Source organism: Vidua chalybeata, chromosome 1 (genome assembly GCF_026979565.1).
Source record: "Vidua chalybeata isolate OUT-0048 chromosome 1, bVidCha1 merged haplotype, whole genome shotgun sequence".
Classification (NCBI taxonomy): Eukaryota; Metazoa; Chordata; class Aves; order Passeriformes; family Viduidae; genus Vidua; species Vidua chalybeata.
In genome coordinates this window covers 16,574,460-16,596,402 of record NC_071530.1, presented here as the reverse complement: position 1 = coordinate 16,596,402, position 21,943 = coordinate 16,574,460, and the positions used below count along the sequence as shown (strand labels likewise).

Sequence of the window (21,943 nt, the reverse complement as noted above, 5' to 3'; positions counted from 1 at the left end):
AGTTCAGTGTGCCTGATGAAGTGTGCACTCATGTCTCACGTGGTGTGGAAGGGGTTAGGAGACTCCCTTTGCTGCTGGGTTGCTAAAGTGGAGAAATAGAGCAATGGTGATGGATACTTTTTTTTTTTTTGGTAGTCAAATGTTTTCTGTCAGTTTAAAGTTCTAATAAACTATCCCTGGTTTTATTTTGTGCAGATGTGTGACATTACCCAAAGAAGTTCAACTTTCTTGTTTCCAAAAATATGTAGTATATTTTGGCGGTAAGTTGGAGATTCACATTGTTGTGTCGTGGGTAAGGACATAGTTATTGGGTGAACTGGGTAGTTACACCTCTGAGCTGTAAACTTTGAAAATAAGGTTATTTACTCCAGTGTAGGCTGCTGCTGTAGTGGTGAGTCTGAATCTCAGTCGTCTATCCTGGGGAGTAATGGGCAAAGCAAGAATGTTGCACGAAAATACATACGGTTCACTTTGGAAAAGGAAACATTAAAAGAAGAAGAAACTTCAAATCCAGGAAACAAACAAGTCTCCTTAATGCATCTTAATGCATCCAGGTGGAGCTTTCACCCTTTTCTGATGAACTTTCCTAGCATTGTCACGCTACCTGGAAGTATTGATTTAACTTATTATGTAGCTGGATATGCAAAGGAAAAATATCAAATCTAAGTCAGGAATATTTTTTCAGGAGTTTACATGAGAGGGAAGAAAGTAACAATAGTTGGGTTGCCAGACATGAAGGCTCTATCTCCAAATGCAGGCTACACTATCCATAGTGTATTCAAAAGGAATAGATCGAGAGCAAGGTGTTGTTCTGTGTCTCAAGAAGATCTGGGATCTGTTAAGGGCAGAGTGTGTGTGTGTTTGCCAAATGCACTTTGCCAGGTCCCAAAGGTTTATGATCATCAATACACAGCTTTTCTGTCTTTACACCTTACTGTCTGTCTGAAAAAGAGTGTTTTGGTGTCTTCATATATTTTAGCCATTTGGTTAAATGCGGTGTGAGGGGAGAGGAAGAGAAAGAAATCCTTTCAGATGTTTCTGTATGGGGAATCAGGGGAACTTGACTTCTAACAAGACTACTCTCTTGAAAAACACTGTCACCAGGTTTCATCATACAAGTACATCCCACTGGTGCAGCTGCAGTAAGACAATTAGTGATGAAAAATACCAAGACCCTTTTCAACTTGGTAGAAAAGACTTGAAGAATCTCTATGAAGATATTAAAAAGGTAAGGATTTTAGTGGCTATGCTGGGATATCATGATGATTGTTTTTAATAGCAGCCATCAGTTTAGAGAATATTTATTGAAATAATGTTATGTATGTTCATGAACAGCTGTCTGAAAATTAAACTGAAGGTAAATGGAGCATTTCTCATACTTTATAGAACCAGAATGCAATTTTTTTCTCCTGATTTGCAGTGCTGGAATGCATCATTTACATTCCAGATTACTCATAGTAATTTTAAAAACAACTTGAGCTTACACTGAATGAATGCAAGCAATAACATTATACATGCATACTGTTTTACCTACACTAAACAGACAGACTTTGTGACTTCTATGCTGAAATGCTCTTGTCTTTTTTATAGGAATTGCTGGTCTCTGCAGCAGAACTTAAGGAAATGTGTGATTATTACTTTGATGGGAAGGGAAAGGCCTTTCGACCAATGATTGTGGTGCTAATGGCTCGGGCTTGCAACATTCACCATAATAATTCCAAGTGAGTTGGTCACTTTCAGATACACACATCATGCTTGAAAGTTATCATTCTTGTGTTTCTGAAAATTACTTTATGAAAATAAAATGCTCCTCAGTAAAACGTGAATGTAAGTTCCATCTTGAAGCTATATTTTTGTAGTTGTCAGTGGAAAAGGAACCGCTGGGTTTATTACATATTTCCATGTGTTAAATCATGGACTATACTGTGTTCGTAAGCAGGGTGGATGAGTAATGTTGCTGAATTAGGATATTTGTAAGGCTTGTAGTCAATTCTACCTTCTTGCATAAATGCTTTATTAGAACCTTTAATACTCTTTGAAGCTATATAAATTTCATTAAGTATTTTTCATTTGTAACTATTCCTGTTCCCATTAAACTCTAGGTAAGAAGTTTACTGTGAGAAGAGACCTTCATAGATTTTTAGTAACTATGCAGAAAAGCTATTAAAGAGGTGGTATGATTATATTCAAAGCTGTAAGATTTTGAAAACAGTAAGAGTTTTTTTCCCCACCCTCTAGTAGCAAGTTTCTACACATTATGTAAGATTCTAAGCTAATTAGTCTGATGTAATCCTTGTGATCTCCAAGTTACTTGAAAGCAGTTTTAACTGAGCAGAAGATCATGCTTGGCCTGTATTCTCTATCACTCCTGAATCTGGCTTGTTGCAAATGCTTTACTCCACACGTTCCTGTCAACTGCTATGTTTGCATTTTGAGGAAGGATGTTGGCTGGAGTGTTCTCTGCCTTCCAGCTACACTTCCAGTCTTGCCTTGTATGGAATTTCAAGTAGATAATCTTTGGTCTCTTTCCAGAAGTGTTTCTAGATTAATTTGTCAGTCTTAAAGGATTTCTCTGAGTTCCTGCACTGTTTTCTCTCTGTAGGAGTAGTTTAATGCCTTGTTAGACTTGATTACTACCTCAGAGCATGGCATGTATTTTGTTGCATGGATGGCACCCTCCACCCTGTACCTCCTTCTGTGTGAATACAATTTTGAAGGAGAAAAAACTGAGCTGGCAGCATCCTTTCCTGTGTGTGCCAGTTCCCCTTGTTTTAGGGAAAATCATCCAGGATTAATGACCTTTGCTTCAGCCAGATTCTGTTGTCAGTTCAGGACTACTTCTTGTCATTCACTCTGAGATAGCAAAAGGAACAATATTGGTTGTGAAAATCCTCAGGGATGCCTTTTGCCACTGACTGGCTTAATATTTTCATGAGTGATCTTGACATGAAAAACAGGAGCGTGAGGATGGCACTTTTTGATGGCAGAATCATTCTTGATGATCATCCATCTATGGTGAAATGTAAGGAAGCACAGTAAACCAAAACTTTCTGCTTGAGCTTGTAGGGTCTTAGGTGTCCCATTAGGGCATAACCCCAGTGTGGTTTGCAACCGCCTTTGTTATGAAAAACCTCAAAGATATGCTAGCATGCATCAGCCATCCAGTTCAGCTGTGGGAATGTATATGACACTTCCTGAAATCATCAGCGTGTCTGATCCCTGTGCTCAAAATAAGTTAAGTCTAGCTGGCTTCAGGGATGGATTGCTAAGATAATCATGAAGATTGAAGACTTGTGATCTACAAATTTATCAGGAACAGGGTGAAAGAGATACTTAAGACAAAGCATTATGTTTCTAAGAGAATGGAAATTTAGGAGGAGACTTTTAACAACAGGGACAGTGAGTTTTTGGAGCATCTTTGGAATCAAAATAATGGTAAAAATAGTTTTATCTCATTCTAGTATATAGCATGAAAAGCTTATGAACAAAATCATGTGTGCAGTACTGAGAAGGCTGGAACTGATGTCATACAGTGTGGGAGTTGAACAGTGAATCAAAGAGAGGTAGCAGTAGAAAGACTGAATTTGCCTGTATGCTCAAAGCATATTTGCTGTCTTTTGACATATGTATATGCTCATGGACATATTCTTGTCCACATGTTATACTGTCCCAAAACTGTCAGGACCAGTTTTGAGACTTGCCCAGTGCCAGTAAGAAAGTGCCACATATGCCTGGGGCAAGTGTTTGCTTTGCAGTAGCCAGCCCTCAGCATAAGTCCTCTGATTTCTAGATGCCTGTGTCATTTGGCAGTGTTTGTACATCTGTTGTGGTTCTAATCAGCACCTCCAAAATATGTTCGGTGTTCAAAAAACCTCCTCAGTAATCTGAATGTTCTAGTAGAAACCAGGATGAGTCACCATCTTTGTCATGGTGTGTTTAGAATGAAATTCTGAGTGGCAAGAACAGAAGTGTTTCAGCAAAGGAATGGAATGAAATCTCAGGGTATTTACCTTCCTGTTCTGTGCTCTGTGCCAATTTTTCCAAGCCTGTTATCGTAATTAAATATCCCATATGTTGATACAAGTCTTTGCTGTTCTGCTTGTTGGTTCGTGCATGGTGACCAATGCTTTTGAGGGTTGGCATGGCCATGCAAAAGTAATTTACCTTCATACTGTGGCTACCCAGTTCCTGTGAGCTGATAAAGTTTTATGGGCATTTTCTTCTCTTTTGCTTTTAATCTGCTTGAAGCAGGCTGTCTTACATAGCTGGCTGGGTATACATATACTTCAGTTCACATTGATACTGTTTGATTCATTATTCTTTCTTAAAGCAACATTGTCTCCAGGTGACAAATTGTTCTTCCAACTTTTTTATGTTTGTGAAGAAAATTGTGTATGTAGAGAAGCAATACTGCATGTTTTTAACTCTGCTACTCTTCTACAAACCTGAGGGGAAAAATACTTGCCTTACATTCTGCTTCTCCCAGTTTTTTAAAGATGTTTTTCCACTTTCAATTTGTCATTCCCCTTGAAGCATTTTATCATTATTTTCCTCATTTAATGAGGAAAATTCTTCTCCCAGGCTTGTTTTAATTTGTTGAGGCTTTGGTTCCCACATGTGTAATTGAAGAGACTGACCACAGTATCTGTAAGTTTGTAGTGTGAGCCAATATCCTGTACTGTTCATCCCTAGCATTTTTTTTTTTTTTTTTTTTACTTTTGCCTCTGGGGATTGTATTGCTGATGTTCACTTTCTGCATCATCTTGCTGCCATTCTCAACTGTAATATAACTTGCTGGACCCACCATGCTTTTGCCTGCTTTTCATTTTCTTTTCTTCTTTTGTGCAATTTTTGTATAAAAGGTAGTACTTTTCCTTATTTGGCTGTTAAATAACAAGACTCGATTTAGGAAGGCTACAGGTCCTGATCTTACAAGGCAGACCCAAGAGACCTCGTTCTCTTCACAGCTATCCCCCCAGAAGAGCTGGGATTTCTCAGGAGAATGGAATGGCCACGTGGCTCTGCTTGCAGGTTAGGTGACATTGATCATTTATGTTTAGGTTTGAATGAGGTGAGGTATTTACTATACCCTCAGCAGGTTAACTGTTTTTTTAGAGTGAGGTTACTTTATTGTGGTCATAATAAGGAAAATGATAGTTGTATAAAGAATTATCTGAATTACTACCAAAAAGATAAGTGAGTGAAGTGTGTTGTTTCTTTTCTCTTGAAGTTTTAAGTGTCCTAAGTCCTACCCTGAGTCTGTAAGTCCCTTGGGCAGTGGCTTTTTGCTTATTGGTAGCAACTTTGCTTTGTGTGAGAGTAAGAATTGTAAATATTTTAAGCTGGGGTCATGCAAACCCTCAATTTCACACATCCACTGGCATTTCTTCACATACCTGTGTGAAGAACTTCACAGAATTATCACTGACAGAACCTAGTGTTTCTGTATTCTCCAAAAGTGTTTGCAAATGAGAGTTTTTATTTCTTTTCCTACAACCAAAAACAGAGCGGCAAATAAGAGAAGGCCAGAGAAGTACAAAAATAATAGGTTAAACAGTGAGCACAAAAGTTTGGGGGGGGGTGAGGGAAGGGAGATAAATTGATCAGAATAGGGTGAGAAACTAATAAAATGATGTGGCTAAACTCGATGGACTATTTCCTAAAGATAGAACCTGCAAAGAACCTTAGTTCCCTGTTGTTTCATTCCTCCAAACCATCGTTGTCAAAAGCCCGTGGTGTCAGCTGCTCTGCACTTCTCTCTGGTGTTAGCACATGCATTCTCTGTGCTTCCCCTAATTTGCAGTGCCCTTCTGTGTCACAGACTCTGTTTCTGAGATGGTTGCTTCTTTCAGCCACAGGGCCTTAGCAGGAGAAAGATGCTTGAAGAACTTTGGCCATAGCACAAAAATTTTGCAAGGTCTTATGCTCATTTCCTCTCCTTAAACTGGCAGTATTTACTTACTGGCAAACACATTGCCTGCAAGTTTTTGTTGGAGAGTGTAAAATACTGGTTTGTGTGGTTTTGAGTTCGCCCCTCACTGCTGTTGGGTGGTTTTGGTTGTTTGTTTTTTTGTTTGTTTTGGTTTTGGACAGGGATATTTGGAGGGAGATTTTTGGGGTTTCTTAACCTGTATGGTCCACCTTGGCTTGTTCAGTGTTCATGAAAAAAGTTCTGTAACGGAAAACATCTCAGGGTACAGTAGATCTATAAAACCTTATCACTGAATCAAGCAGGGGGTCCTACTGAAAAACAGAGCATGATTAGTTGTATAAAATATCTGTAAATATACATCATCTCAGGGCATCTTTACTTTGGGAATGACTTAAAAATGGCATCTTTCCACTTATTGGATTTGCGGGGACCTGTTATCTATTGAGTTACTGCCACTTTTTGCTTTTGTTTTGCAGGAGAAGCTGAATGAAAAATGGCAGGGGATTAGAAGGATCCTGGGCTTTTTGTCTTTTCCCCTAAATGTAGGCATGCTCTGATCTAGAATTAGTTTCACAAGATGCATGTACGAAACTATTGCAGAACGTTTTTTGCCAGCAGTGGGAAGAACCTTGCTTGAGACTTCGTGGAAATAGTAGTTTTAAAACTCCTTCAAATTAAATTGTCACATTTGATACAACATTCTGGAAACCATGAACCATGAGCATTCCTATGCCATTTTTAGTCATTGTCAGAGATAAGATAGAGTATAATGCAGAACTCTTCTGAACCTGCTTTTGAAATAACTGGTTTTGTTCTGTCTTCATACTACTGAAATATTTCAGTGTGTTAGTGAGTGTTGCCATTTACTGCTGCTTCCCAGCAGGAAGTCCAGTCTGCTGACATAATTAATGAAAAAGGGAATCCCCAAAAGGAGAACAGTGCATGAAAGAGGCTGGAGACCTTTACAGTTTTTTGAAGGTAAGTTTTCTCCTACTTAGTAAGAGTAGTTTATTTTGGAAAACTATTTACACTGAACTAGCATTTGATTAAATCACTGGTCCACATTAAGACTTGCCTCCAAACGACCATGAAGGTTTCCAGCTCTTATTTTCTGTTGTGTAAAAGCTGTATTTTCACAGCCTATGAGCTGCCCATTCATCCTGCTATTGTTCAGGATGTAGAACTCCCACTGACAGCAGTACAGAATTCTGTATTGAGGTAGGTGTCAGAATGCAGTGTTATGTCAGCAGACTGCAATATGTTCTTTCATTTTGTGATTAATCACTACATTTTAAAGGACATAGGCAGTGCAGGAAAGTTTTAAATTCCCTTAGCTGAGCTGAAATTATCTTCTGTTTCTTTTTCTGTTCTTCTATAAAATAGTATGATTTTCTCTGTTGTCTGTATACCAGAAGTACGGTATTTATATATCAGAAGTAGTTTCTTTCTTGTGTTGTGGGTTTTGGGGTTTTTGTGTTATTGTTTTATGTGTGGCGTATTTTAAATGTTCATGTGGACTTGTTACACCTATGAGGCAAGGCTGACTGGGATAGCCATTTCTGGGATCCTGCATGTAACCCATGATGAAAACAAAAATACTAGGAGATGACAGTGGAAGCTGGATACTAAGGGTCCTTTGTGTGAGCTAGGTTGGCTCTTTTATGTGTTTTTTGCCAGTTTTGTTCACTAGATAATTGCTTCTGTGTTCTTCCTTTACCTTCTTTTCACCTAGTTTTTTTTAAAAAACGTAGTGTGAACTACTGAGAGTTGAATCATCAGTGTTAGCTCTTCTGAAAGGCTGAGTTCCAATAAGTGTTAGGTAGATGGTGTTTACAGTCCTAAAGTGGTTGCAGTAGAATTCTTGTTAATTCTTCAAGTTTCTGAAGAACCTGGGGTTTTAAGGTAATCAGGTAAGCTAAAGGATAAGATCTATGAGTTATGTCTTTCAAATGTAGAATGGTTTCTGTTCCTTCTGATCTCTCCAGCTCACTGGAGTAGAGTTATCCAGCTGTAAAGAGTTTGTGATGCCACAAACAAGTTTATTATAGGTAGAGCAACAGAGATAAGGAAAACTGAAAACTCATCTAGAAAGCTACCTGGCATTCTTTTCTCTGCTGTTTTCCAGACTTTAGTCTTGGAGCCAGGCATCCTTGATGCTGTGCTATTTATTGCAGTCTGGATTTAGAAGGATTAAAGTCAATAACACAGGAGTTTTGCAGTACTGTTTATTCAGCAATGTAGAAATAGGCCTAATGAGGACGGACTCATCCCTCTGCACTTACTGTACTAATATGATCTTACTTTCTCTTGTCTTCCTAATTCTAGGTTTGAAAGAAGGGGTCAGACCAGGAAAAAGCTGTGACAGCTGTTTTTAGAGGATCATTTTTGTTTGGTTTTTGATAGAGATTTTGTAGTGTATTGCAGCTTATATAATTGATTTAATTATTTGACATTTCTTGTTTTTTTATTTTAGGGAGGTGCAGGCAAGCCAGCGCTCTGTGGCCATAATTGCTGAGATGATCCATACAGCCAGTCTAGTTCATGATGATGTTATTGATGATGCAAATTCTCGCAGAGGGAAAAGGACACTTAATCAAATCTGGGGAGAGAGGAAAGTGAGTTTGCTAATACGTGCAAGACTTGCCTTTGAATTTCAGCAGAGCACAAATACCTAGAGGTTTGTAACGTTACTATTGCTAGGTCTTGGAATATGTCAGAAAACATATGAAGAGGTGTGCACAGTTTGTGGGTGAGACAAATGTGTTTTCTGAGCTGTTGGAAGCATTAGATAATGAATGGTTGAAGTGTGTCAGTGTTGGACCTGTTCAGCGTCCAGAAGAGACAACTGAGAGGGGCCCTCATCGTTAAGTGTCTGAAAGCAGTGTCAAGAAGATGGATCCAGGCTCTTCTCAAGTAATAGGACAAGAGGCAGAGGACAAAAACTGATGCACAGGAAGTTCCACCTGAATGTGAACAGATTGCCCAGAGAGGCTTTGGAGTCTCCCTCACTGGAGAGATTCAAGAATCATCTGCATATAATCCTGTGCCATGTGCTCTGGGATGACCCTGCTTGAGCAGAGATGTTGGACCAGATGACTGTGGCCCTTTCCAACTTGGCCAATTCTGTGATTATTACTGATTTTGCATTCCCTGTGCCATCCTCTGCACAACAGCAGAGAACTCTTCAGTGCTGCTGAAATACTTTAAAATTGTGCCTCATCCTGAATGCTAATTAGTGATGAACACAAAAATGTTTTCAGTCAGTGGGAATTTTTTTTTGAAATTGGTGTTTTCTTCACAAGAGCATTACAAGAAAGGTCTTTACCAGAAAATGCAAGGAAGGAACTTGGGGCAATTCAGAGTTCACATGGCATAACAGCCACAAGAGAGAAATAGAGAACTAACAGAGAACTAATGTTCAGAAAAACTTCATAAGCAAACACATACTGCATACAGGGGGGACAGTGCTTATACAGAAAAATATAACCAGTACTATATGATAGGGATTCAAAAATTACTCAGATTTCAATATTTGGTTATGTGTTTTTTTGCTCTTAAAATGAAATATTTGAGCTTTATGTAGGAAAGTTACATAATGTGAGTAGATCTGACAAACAAAGGGAATTGTATGGTCTGTAGTAACACAGGAAAAGACTCAGGGGATCACCTTTTTGTTGTTGTTGTTGTTAGGCTGTTCTAGCTGGCGACTTCATCCTCTCAGCTGCTTCTGTAGCTTTAGCACGAATCGGAAATACCACTATCATCTCTGTTCTAACTCAGGTGATTGAAGATCTGGTGCGTGGTAAGGTTTTTTCCTATTTTTATCTTCCTATTTGCTTGCCTAAGGAGTAAACACACAAATAAAACCTCCCATCTCTGCAACTTTTTAGGTGAATTCCTCCAGCTGGGTTCCAAGGAAAACGAGAATGAGAGATTTGCTCACTACCTCGAGAAGACTTTTAAGAAGACGGCGAGTCTGATAGCAAACAGTTGTAAAGCAGTATGTACGTCTGTCTCTTCTGAAGTTAACATACCATACTGTAAGCTTCACAGCTAAACTAGTATTGTTGCTTGCTCTGGAGACCCTCCAAAGCAAAACCTTGAAATGGTATTCTGCCAGAATAAGAATGGGTTTAAGATTGTGAATTTGATCACAGTTCAGCTGTGTAGCCTCCAATATTGGTTTTCACTTTTTCTTTCAGTTTTTTATTTATACACAGATTTATTGTTATTCTCAATTGAATCAAAATAAGGTTCAAATAATGATAACAGTGGCAATCATCAATTTATGAAATTCTGGAACTTTGAGACAGTGGTTTAAACTCAGTTGATCTTTGAGCCTATAATTTGATTTTAAATCTTCTTTGACATCTGGCCCTACTCATTGGTGCTGAGTGAGACCTTAAGTGGTAACAGTGGGAGGAAACAAGTCTTAGTGCTAGTGTTAATCATCTTCCTTTGTTTTCAGGGAACTGGTACATTTGTGCAACAGACTGCAGTTGAAAATTGCTTATATCAAAATGATCACATAGAATGAGACGCATGGATTTCAGGGGAGGGAAAATACCTTTTATTCTAGTTGGAAGAAAGAAATTAAGTCTGCTGGATTGCTCATATTAATGGCAATATGACCCTGACAATTATCTTTTGCAAGTCTTGTTTTATATCAGTAGCCACCTGGACTAGTAAAGAGCATCATATTATTCTGATACCTCAGAAAAAACATACCCAAGTTTTAATATTCATTTTGACAGACTGCCTCAAAGAATCTTTGCAGATGGAAGAAATCACATTCCCACTGGGTGGATTCTCCCTACAAATGTGCTAATTTAAGCTTTTTCATGACTTGCAAGAATTAAGGATTTAAGCACTTCCCTCAAGACTGACGCTATGATCCTGGTCAAGGGGGTGTTTGGCTGCTTTTCTTCTAGTGCCTGGTCTGAGTTGTTCCATTGCTGAATTGCTGGAATTTTATATGCTGTAAAATTTGTGTTAGAAAGGAAAACCGAGAGAGAAGGTCTCTCTTCATGGCAAATCCTTATTGCTTCACATAGTACCAATGAGTTGAATATGTATGTTTCCCTCAGTTTCTTTCTGCATGGATTAGGAGAGCTCTATTGATAGCAGTTAAAAGGTTTTTTTTTTTTTGTTTTGGTTTTTTGTTTTTGTTTTTTTTTTTTTTTTTTTTTTTGTTTGTTTTTTGGTTTTTTTTTTTTTTGGGATTTGGGATTTTTTTGTTGCATGTGGGTGTTGAGATATTTTCGTTTAGATTGCTTTGGCTACTGAAGAAATAGGAAGGGAGTTCTGTTTTCTGTAGCAAAAATGATAAGCAGGATCATCAGATCTATCTTGAAAGGAAATTCAGTTAGGGAATCAAGAGTATTAATATCTAATTTTCAGGGACAAAACTAAGAGGAAAGTCTATGGGTTTTAGAAGCAGTTCTGTTCCTGTTAATGATAGGAAAACTTCATTTGTTGCTGTGATTGAATAAAATACAAGTATTAACTGTATGAAAGAAGATGGCAAACAAGTTCATGTGGCACCATAGAATTCCACAGTGCCATATGGAAGAGTAGAGTATTCCTGCAAAAAGGAATACAATAGTCCTCTAAACAAGACATTCACTGTAATTGATAAATTCTGTACCACCAAAGCATTACTGCATTTAAATCAAAATTCTTTAAGTTAGGACTTAGGGAGAGAACAGTCTGTTCAAGATGTTAAGAGCCATCCCAGTCTCCAGTTTATTTCTACAATAGTTCTGCATGGGGGAATGTTACCAAAGTTTCGATCAAAGTGTATTGTAAAAGGAAGCAATGGCAGATGGACCAGAGTCATTGAAGCCTTAGTTACTGCAAGGCATTTTTCAGAGAAACATGAGGTGACTTCAGTTCAAGAATTCAGAAACAATAAAGCTGAAGTGGAATTTCTGTTTAGTCATCAGGCCAGCTGGAGATAGCAAAATAACCTGAGCAGGTTTTCTGTCTTTTTTAAACTCTGCTGTAATGTGAATTCCTGAGCCTCATAAAGCTGTTTATATTTTGCATGGTATACTTTCAGATGAGGGATTAAACTGTGCTTCCTTTGAGTGTAAGGGTGCACTAGAGGTTCTTGATTTTCATATTAGGAGGAAGCTTGTGCCTCCTTGTGTAAGGCAGGCCTGTGGAAGGGACTGAAGAAACCCGTAATCTAAAGTTCTGGATCTTCCTGTGAGCTCCTGCTCTAACCAGTTCCTAGTTTGGTGTGCGCACAGGGCTCCATCAGAAAACCCTACCACCATGTGGAACTGGTGCCTAGGAAAATAAGACCTCTGACCCCCACCAGCAGAACTGAATCCCCCAGCCCAACTAGACCTGCAGGCTGCAATAATGTCCAATGGCAGATGTAGGGTAATAGCACAGTACTATCAGATATTATGGTCAGCTAGTAAATTTCCTTACTTATTATTTAAAACACAGTATTTTGGGGGTATTTCTTTTGCTGTGAAAAAGATCACATATATTCAGGCAGGTAATCTTTGCTACTGAAAAGTACAACTCTGCATGAACAAGTACTTGATTAACCTGTTAAAATATTAATCACGTGAGAAAGGTCAAATGCGTGAAAATGCAGACTCAGGACAAGATAGTTGTCTGCCTTGTCTTGATTCAAGACATCTCCCTCTTGCAGGGGGGCCTCCATCACCCCTTCCTCAAGAGTAGTTCCCAGGAGGGTTTGAGGAGCCTGGAGAAGTCAGTGGCACTCCTGGCAGCAGTGGGGGATGAGCATGGGGAGGGGGCATCACTGCCAGTGCAGCAGCACATCCAGGGCAGCGGCTGTGAGACCACATACAGGACACACATGGGCACTCTGCAGGGAGTTCAGTGAAGGGGCGCCGTGAGGGCAGAGGCTGGAGCAAATGATGTGCCAAGAGCTGGTTTGAGTCTGGAGCAGGGAAGACAAAGGGGGAATCTTCCTGCTGTCTCCAGCTTGTAATTGGAGGGCATAGAAAGGATGGAGAAATGTGCAGTGAAAGGACCAGTTGTACTGTGGAAAAATTCAATTAGGTTTGAGGAAAAATTTCTCTATGAGGTTGGTCAAACATTGCAACAAGTAGCTGAGACAGAGTCTGAGATTTTACATCCTTGGAGATACTCAGAAATCAACTGGACGCAGCTCTGAGAAACCTGATTGAACTGTGAAGTAAACTCTCCTTTGAGCAGATGACTTTCAGAGTTTCCTTCCAACTTAAACTATTCTGTGATTGTCCTGGAAAGAGGAACACTTGTCCTGTCTAGAAAAACAGTGGTGGGTGAGCCAGGAATGAGAAGGCAGGAACCTTGCTGCTTCTGGAGATGGGCGTGGAGGAGAATGGCTGGAAAAGGAGAAGATTTTAGAGCCTTTTCCTTTCCATGGAGTCCATAAATCTAGGACTACAAGAACAAACATCTCTTGTAGTGTTTATTCAAGCATATTCTGGCCCAGCAGCAGGTTTTCCTCTCTGACCTACAGAGCACTTGTAGAGATGTGCTTTCAACTCCAGCTGCCATATTGTCACATATTAAATATCAGAGCAGGATGTATCTACCCAGAGCTGATGATGTATTTTATGGATGCGAGATTCAGTAAAGAGGCAAAATTGGTTTGTAGTCTCTCATGTAACAGAAACAATTTTTTTATTGCAAAAAGTGTGTTTGAAATAGCACCAAGGAGATTGTCCTGCTTTGCTGAATTCAAAGAACCTTTCAAAAGAATTTGTTCCACTTGGTATTAGGAAGGATTTTTCATCTTGATTTAGTGGAGGACAGGCCTGAATTCTTGCAAGATTAAATTTGTCATAAACCAGTCACACCTATTTGGGGAGCTTTAGGCTGTTTTCAGAGGAGCAGTTTTATAATTTAACACACATCACTGTATTGACTTGATTATCCTGATTTGTATTTGCAAATGTGGGTATTATCCCAGAGCATTATCCCAGTACAGGTCCAGTTAAACTCCATGTGGGAGTGACAGGCTGCCTGGCTGCAGCCTGGCCAGCGTCCAGCTGGGGGCAACAATCTACAAGAGCAGTTTGAGAAACTGCATCCTGAAGGAACTCCCAACACAATCGCAACACAATCGCAGGTTTATTATGTGGTCGTGGTCAGAGGGTTGCTCACTTGAGGATGACTGGCAAAACAAATCTTCTGATTTTTTTTGTCTATGAACAAGAGTTGACCTTTCAGGTTAAATGAGGAAGCTCTTTCCTGTATGTGGCACTTCCTCTCTCCCTCGGCCAGCTAGCACCCACTCCGACCCTTTGCCATTAACCAGGATTTTGTCACTGAATTCTGTGGTTTAATCCTCCACATGGAATCAAATGTGGAGGTAGGTAAGGATTTCATTGGAAGAGGGTGGATGCAGTCCCCCTGCCGTGCTGGTGTTATGTGATTTATATTACAGAAGCAACCAAAAGTTTGCATAGTACAGGAATAGATGTTAGGTCTTCGGGCAAATACTGCTATTTAAGAGACAAACATCAAAAGGAGGATAAAAAGGCAAAATGTTCTACATTTATAGACCCGAGCAACATCTGTTTAAATATCTCATATTGAACGGTTCATATTGAACTCTGTTCAATAGCCTTCAGGACTTTGTATGATTATTAGAGATAAGTACCATTATTTTCCTGCTATACTGTCCTTCTTTTTTAAATAAATGTGGAGAATGTATGATGCTGCTAATTTCTCAGTTATCCAGATTCCTCTGGGGTTTAGTTATTATCTACAGATGCAGGTTATGACTGGGAAGTGTTCTGATGCTCAGAGATAAAGTGCACTGCTGCATGAAATAATCTCTCATTTTATGCAAGTTGTGTCGCATTTATTAGGATATAATGTTGTTTCTTATTTCCATCTTCACATTCACCTTCAAAGCTACTGCTGGACTTGCTTTTAGTTTGGGGTTGGTTTTGGGGTTGGAGGGGTTTTTTTATGATCCTACCTTACACAGTCTTAAAGAGGAATACATATACATACACACACACACATACTTATTTTTATATTGTGTTTTCCTAGCATGTATTTTTAGTCTTAAGTAAAATGTATCTTCACTCCTTGCATTGGTCACAGCAGATTTGGAATGCCTGCAATAAACCAGGGTGGATTTTTGTCCCCTGTTCTAATTGGTTTATTGAAGATTGAAATAAATCTGAGTATTTAACCAGCCTCATTTTGCAGAATGTATAATCAGTACATAAATGCAAAAAGCATAAATGCCCTTACTTTGAGGCAAGATACTAATTTTCAAACCTTAATGAAAATCCTGTATTTTAGTTTTGTGGCATTTTTTCAGCAAAATTTCTGTCTCCCAAGTAGTAAAATGTTTTGTTTATTTCAGTTTAGTGATACCTTTGTGAGCTTGGGTGTGCTTTCTTCATTTGCTGTCTTTTCTTTGCCACTAATTATCCCTCAGTAGCTCTGCCTGCAGGCTAATCAAGCCATCTTCCTGAGCAAGTCAGATACAGTTAACATCACCTTAAAAATAATCATCCTTATGTCAACTGCCCTTACTGTACTGGGTTCAACATATCCAGCTTTGTGATCTTTCATGAGACATGTAATGTCCATTTATCTGTTGTCTGACCTCCAATTATCCCCTGGCTGCTTTATGTATGTAATTAGTTTAATTTCCCCATCACTGGACTGCATACTACCCTGCATGTAAAGTGCATCCACATTTCCTCTCTCTTTATCCTTGCATGGTTATTTCTAAGCCTGATAAATATTTAATGAAGCTAATCTCTTTGCAGATGTGAATGTAGTTTTAATACTGCACTGCTGTTCAGCCTTGTTTTCTAGTAAGCTTGGCTAGTTGTGTGTCTCCATGAACTGAGATAAGCTAGAATGTGCCCGAATCAGCTTTTTTTTGCCTTTCCCAGATCCCTCCAGCCTGTGCTGGCTGTGTCACACCTATGGTCAGGGGCTAAAAGTGGATGCTAACTAAAGCTTTCTATTTACTTGGGGATTTTGTCTTTTCAGGTTTCAATTCTAGGCTGCCCTGATCCGAAAGTTCATGAGATTGCATACCAGTATGGAAAAAACGTTGGCATAGCTTTTCAGGTAGTGTTTTTGTTGAACTAAATGGAATCTAAAATCTAAACTTCTCCAAAGTGCTTTAGAAATCAAAGTGGGCTGTCTTAATCCTTCCTACAAATCTTGTCTTTAGCAAGGATTATTCTGTATTTAGCTCTAATACTTTAAAAAGAAATTTTAAATGATCTGTATGTTTATTTTTTTAGTTGATAGATGATGTGCTGGATTTTACATCATGTGCTGACCATCTGGGGAAACCAACAGCAGCAGATCTCAAGCTTGGATTAGCCACAGGCCCCGTCTTATTTGCTTGTCGACAGGTAAGTCAGCAGGAAGCTGTTTGCTCAAAATAAAAAGTGTAAACTACTCCTCACAGGACCAGCTGAAACACATCAAATCTCCAGTGTCAGTGATGAGAGTGGCCTGGGCACTTGTGACAAATCAGTGTGTTCAATATCAGATGGATTCTGTGCACACACAAGTTGTGAGAAACGCCTTCCTGTACAAGTCTACTTACTGTTAGGCTCTTGTAGGTATTCAGAGAGCTTTAGCACATTTTGCATAGGTTATTCCTAAGTAGCTTCTTGCTTGTGTTTTCTCCTGAGACATCTTCCCAGGCTTGACTGTGTATGTAGGCTTTTTTTGCCTTGTTCTGGGCTTTGTATCCATCTGGGGCCAAGAATTGAAATCCCTGCCTTGCCTTTAGGTGGGTACCTTTATTTATTGGATTTGATCTTTTCATCTCTTTGTCCTCAAGTATTATCCATTTACAAACATGAGCAGGTTTCCTGTCTGAAGGTTGGGTAAGAAAAAAGGGAGTGTCATAAATAAAACAAGCTTAAAATTGGTCAAGATTTTCAGTACCTTAAAAATTATTTGGAGGAGCAAAATAAAAACAGAAGTGTGAGCAGCATGAAAAAAACATTAAAATTGGTGCTAATCCATAAACAAAAAAGAAACTATTTTAATTCCTTGCTCCAGTGTCTTGTTCACCAGAGGCAAGCAGATTTGGGACTTAAAAAGCAGTCCTTCCTAGCAGGCTTCACAGTGTGATACAAAAACTGGCACAATTAGTTCCAGCAGAGCTCAGGTCTATGATCTCTCAATGGAATTGTTTAGAGCTTGACATGGGAAAAGTCCTAAATAATTTTAAAAAACCCAACAACTTTGACACTTACTTCCCTCTAGAATCTGGTGTGGGGGGAGGTGGAGCATACACATCTGTTTGCTTCTTTATCCTTTGGGCATTTACAAGGATCTGTATCTCAGAAAAGACAGGAGCACAGAGTATCAGCCAACTGACAAAGGAGATGAATACATATTGAGAACAACCTTCTCCGTGTCCTCAGTGTCTCCCCATACTCATCTGGGGGATTCATAAGCATGTTCTTGAATCATTATTTCAGAATTGTGTCATCAGCAATTGGAGCTGTCCAAAGAACAGCAAGGCACTCAGGTAGAGAGGGAGGATGAAGCTGTAAAACTGTTTTTGTGTGTGATAAAGCCATGTGCAGAAGGAAACAAGGCAGGTTGCAAATACCCAATTTTGGCAGAGAATGGGTGACATTGATTGTCTTGTGGGTGTTGAATATTCCAATTTTAAAATTAAAACTATTCATTACTAATTTGTTTGGGTTGTCTGTCTCTGACTTTGAATTTCATCCATCTTTTAATTAGCTTTACAAGAGAAATTAGTTCATAATATAGAAATAAAAGAAAATCTGTCAGTCCTATTTTAAAATCTTGTTCTTTGTAGGCCATTTTTAAATGCTTTTCCTCATTTATATCTTTGATAGATGGGAAGTGTATATTTTTGCATTGAAAGATAATGAGCATCTTATAAAGTTTTCTGCATTAACCAGAAGGCTTCTTTGCTGTAAATGTCCTGCTGTTTTCAAGAAACTGGAAGAACAGCACTACAGACTAACTGATACATAAACAAAGCATGAGTGCTAAAAAATGTGGAACTTCAACAGACACTTGTGATGCTACTAAGATATTTCATATATTTGTGTCTGAGAAAAAAACTCATGAACCAGGACTTGAAGACAGTCCAGAGTGTAATTATTAATTATAGACTGTCTTTTCAGATTAGTATTGCTGCTATCCTTTCATGTAGCTGGTAGTCCTGGAATTGTCTTCCTGACAAACATTTGTTAGTTTTTAATGTGCTCTGATCTTCAGTTACAGACGCCTTTCTTCCTGTCCTCTCCCCTCCCTCTGAAATACACCTTTGTGCATTAGAATATTAAGGAGAAAAAATGTTTACCTTGATATAGTACCTATTTGTTCAGTATTTAAAATTAGCTCACTCAGTAAAAAAAACAACATCCCATTTATTTTTTAAGGAAATACACTAGTGTATGCTAATTCTAAACCTCCTTTTAAACGAGTACATCTGAAGAATGAAGGTTTATTTTTATTATAAGCATTCCTATTAAATGCTTATGTGTTGCCCACTAAATATGCAGAATTGCTAATAACAGCTCTGCCTTACAAGTTTGGGGATTTTCATGTCCTTTAGTGCTTAAATATAAAAAGTGATCCCATATGCATTCTATATAACTGTAAATATGAATAATGTGAAAACTGATTGCATGAACACAACAATTAAATTGTCATTACCTGGGAAGGAAGCTAGGATCTAGAAAACGCTACGACTTTCTTCTTTTAGATAAAGTATGAGTCATCACTGAGCTTCTGAATGCATCTCTAAGACTGTGTATGAGTAATAGGACAATGTCACAGCACCGATGGGTGCTACATGTTTGTACCTGAACGTGGTTATAAAGCTGCAGTTGCACGACCAAAGGTGTGCAAGGAAAGCAGATCATTGTTTACGAGTATATGGCAATAAAATCATCTTTGACTCTAATCCTTTCAGGCAAGATGAACAAACAGCTCTCTCCCTTACAAAGAATTCTTCTGTGGAGTAGCTGTCTTGAGTTGTAGCCTTATAGATTTTTCTTTCTAGGCTGTCTGAAGAAAGAGGCTGCATATTTACCTAAGTGATGTGATTTTTCTCAAAACAACTGACTTGAGTTACCTGCTTGATTTGTAGGGAATTGAGCATACAGTGCTAACTACAAATGCTACATGACTGAAAACAAAATACCTTATAGTTGTCATTCTTCTCTTACTAAAAAAAAAAAAAAAAAAAATCTGTGTATATAAAATACCAGCACAATGCAAAATTAAAGAGAATGCAACAGCCAGTGTTACCATGCGGGTATTTTACAAGTTGAACTGTACAATATTGCAACAACAAACATCCTGAGTTCTTCTCTACATGTGGGGGCAGAGGTGCTTCTTTTAGGAGTGCCAACATTAACCATCATCTGTGATGTAATCTCTGATGCAGATTATACACCAGGCAGTAGCCACATCAGAAGTTACCACACTGGTACATCTGCTTAACATGATAAAATGGCAGGTACTGACTTCTGCTACCAACTGGCTACAGCCAGCAGAGTCAGAGCCAGGTTTAAGTTTTAAATGCTAGGGCTCTGCTGTACAGTGTAGTCCTGTGCAGACTGCAAGTACAAACCTAAAGCTATACCTATAACAGTGACAGGGGAAGAGGGTTATGCTTTGGTGATGTTCTGACCTTAGCATGGCAGGCAGCTACATTGAAAACAACTCAAAAGCAACTACAAACACTTCTCCCTTTGTGCTTAAGTTTCCAGAAATGAATGCTATGATAATGAGGAGATTCAGTAAGCCAGGAGATGTTGAACGTGCATGGAAATACGTGTTGCAGGTAAGACTGATACCAAATATTTCTGCCGTCCCTGCTTGCTCAGTCTGAAATTCACTGCCTCTCAAGTAAAATAGCAAGGCTGCATTAGCAAATGCCTGCTGAGTAGCGTGCCATGTACAATGCCAAGTCAGAACTCCTCAGCTCTCCTACTGGCACAGTGTTTTTGCAGAAATGCTAGGTACTGAAGAACTTACTTTCTTTTTTTTCCCTCCAACAGCATAAGGTCCACATAATAATTAAAAAGCTCATGCATGAACTCAGTTCCTCCAGCTGAGGCATAGCTGTATTCAGCAGCTGGTATAAGTGGCATGTAATTTCCAGTCAGTCTTGTAACAGCAGTGCACACCCTATTTAAATGACTCTGGTCTAAAAAGACTCAGTAACGGTCTGCAAAATTATTACCTATTTTTTGGAATAGCATGGGGGTTTTGTACATCTCTATTTAGGGCAGGAGAGGAAGGGATAAACCATTAGTTTCTACTTTGTTTTTAATATCAGTGCTGTTTTGTAATGGATGAGTTGCTGTTTTAGCCTGGAGGAGTTTTTAGTTCTTCGACAGCTTGGGGCAGGTAGGTGGCCTTCCCTGATTACAGAATGAATCCTCTTCCTTTCCCCAGTGGAATATAATGTCTTAGGGTACTTACTGTCCTTAAAACTTCCTCCTGTGACTGGAAGAGGCCGAAGGCAGGAGGAGGCTGATCAGTTCCCCATTTCCTCTCTGTGTCTCCTTCCCTCAGAGTGATGGTGTGCAGCAAACGACCTACCTCGCCCAGCGCTACTGCCACGCGGCCACGCGCGAGATCCGCAAGCTGCGGCCATCCCCCGAGAGAGAGGCCCTGGTGCACCTGACAGAAATGGTTCTCATGCGAGACAAGTGAGAGAACTCCTTCCACTCGTTCTGGCAGCTACTTTACCAGACTGTGCCTAAATTTATTTCAAAAGTTATTTGCTTCCAACACAAGCTACCAAAAATTATTTTTTAAAAAAAGACCTCCTTTTTTTTTTTTTTAAGTTTTACTTTTTTTTTTAAACAAAAGTTTAAAGTATTTTACTGCAGGAAGCCATGCAATTCAGAGCAAATCAAACTGTGCTGTACAATTGTTTTAGTGGGGGCTATTGATTGTGGGGGATGGGGAAGATGTTTACATGTTGATGCACAAAGGCCACAATGAGAATAAATGTAAATCAGTGTATGCAAACTGAAGCGGTTCCAAATTTCACTTGTTTACACTAATAGAACATGCAAGTACAGGAGCTGGTAAACTCCTCTGAAGAGAGAGGGTTTGGATGTTTCCCCGGCTACCTAACAGAAGCACCTGGAATTGTATCCATATAGAGATATTGGTTTACTATAAAAGACTGCATGTGGATTTTAATTGGCTATTCATCAGTGAGTTCAATTCATGCCATTGGTGCCTACCTGCTAACAGTTAACATGATGCAGAATTTGAGATTGTTACCAAATGAATGTTTTTGTTCAGAAAATGAAAGGCTCAGTATTTCTAACTCAAACTAAAAATGAATGATTCACCAGCCAGTCAAACCTGCAGCTCCATCACTTTCATCACTCATTTATAGAATATATTCTGTAGCACCCTAGAAGCTGCCTTTGAAGTCCCAGACACATTCCTCTCACAGTAATTACCCAGTACTACCACATTCCTTCTCAGGTTATTTCAGCCACAGAATCTGTAGAGCAGGGAAGCACACCCTCTCTGGCTATCTCTGCCTGTGATCCTTTAACAATGGCCAAGTTCCTGTCACTGTGTTCCCCTGGGTGCTATCTGGAGGACAGCCTGCTCCTGCTCCCTCTGCTCCGTGGGGCACGTCCCAAAGCCACACAGAGAGAGTTCCCACACAGAATTTTCAGCTGCAGATGGTATCTAACTTACTGCATCCAGGTAACTAGATTCAATCAAGAACCCTCACTGAAACTGAGTGTTGGCAGAAAAGAACTTATTTAAGAGTATGTGTAAGTGTGTAATTCAGGTTTCAGATCTAATTTATTTTCCCTCTGTCAGTGATAAAGTCATGTTACAAACATTTGCTTTTTAGTACATTGCCTGGGATAACACAGCCATGATTTTGCTACGTTAGCATTCCAAACTTCTTTGCCAAGCCAGCCAACAAAGTAATGGACAAGACCTTTGGTTCACTTATATATTTATGAATGGAAAAAGTCATAATGTAAATTTACT

At 39.1% G+C, this 21,943-nt stretch overlaps 1 protein-coding gene across 4 annotated transcripts in view; it reads left to right on the top strand.

Moving 5' to 3' along the window:
- Positions 1-21,774, top strand: part of PDSS1 (decaprenyl diphosphate synthase subunit 1) — a 25,897-nt gene extending 4,123 nt beyond the window's left edge. For 3 of the 4 annotated variants that reach the window (XM_053961024.1, XM_053961004.1, XM_053961014.1), the window contains exons 2-11: positions 196-260; positions 1,105-1,228; positions 1,591-1,721; positions 8,406-8,547; positions 9,623-9,734; positions 9,823-9,932; positions 15,932-16,012; positions 16,192-16,305; positions 19,665-19,745; positions 20,483-21,774. In XM_053961024.1, the coding sequence (XP_053816999.1) occupies positions 196-260; positions 1,105-1,228; positions 1,591-1,721; positions 8,406-8,547; positions 9,623-9,734; positions 9,823-9,932; positions 15,932-16,012; positions 16,192-16,305; positions 19,665-19,745; positions 20,483-20,623 (1,101 nt within the window). In that variant the 3' untranslated portion in view covers positions 20,624-21,774. Of the gene's footprint in view, positions 1-195; positions 261-1,104; positions 1,229-1,590; positions 1,722-6,820; positions 6,911-8,405; positions 8,548-9,622; positions 9,735-9,822; positions 9,933-15,931; positions 16,013-16,191; positions 16,306-19,664; positions 19,746-20,482 lie in introns of those variants that run through there. The other variant, XM_053961032.1, reaches the window with a different exon arrangement.
- Positions 21,775-21,943: the final 169 nt, after the last annotated feature.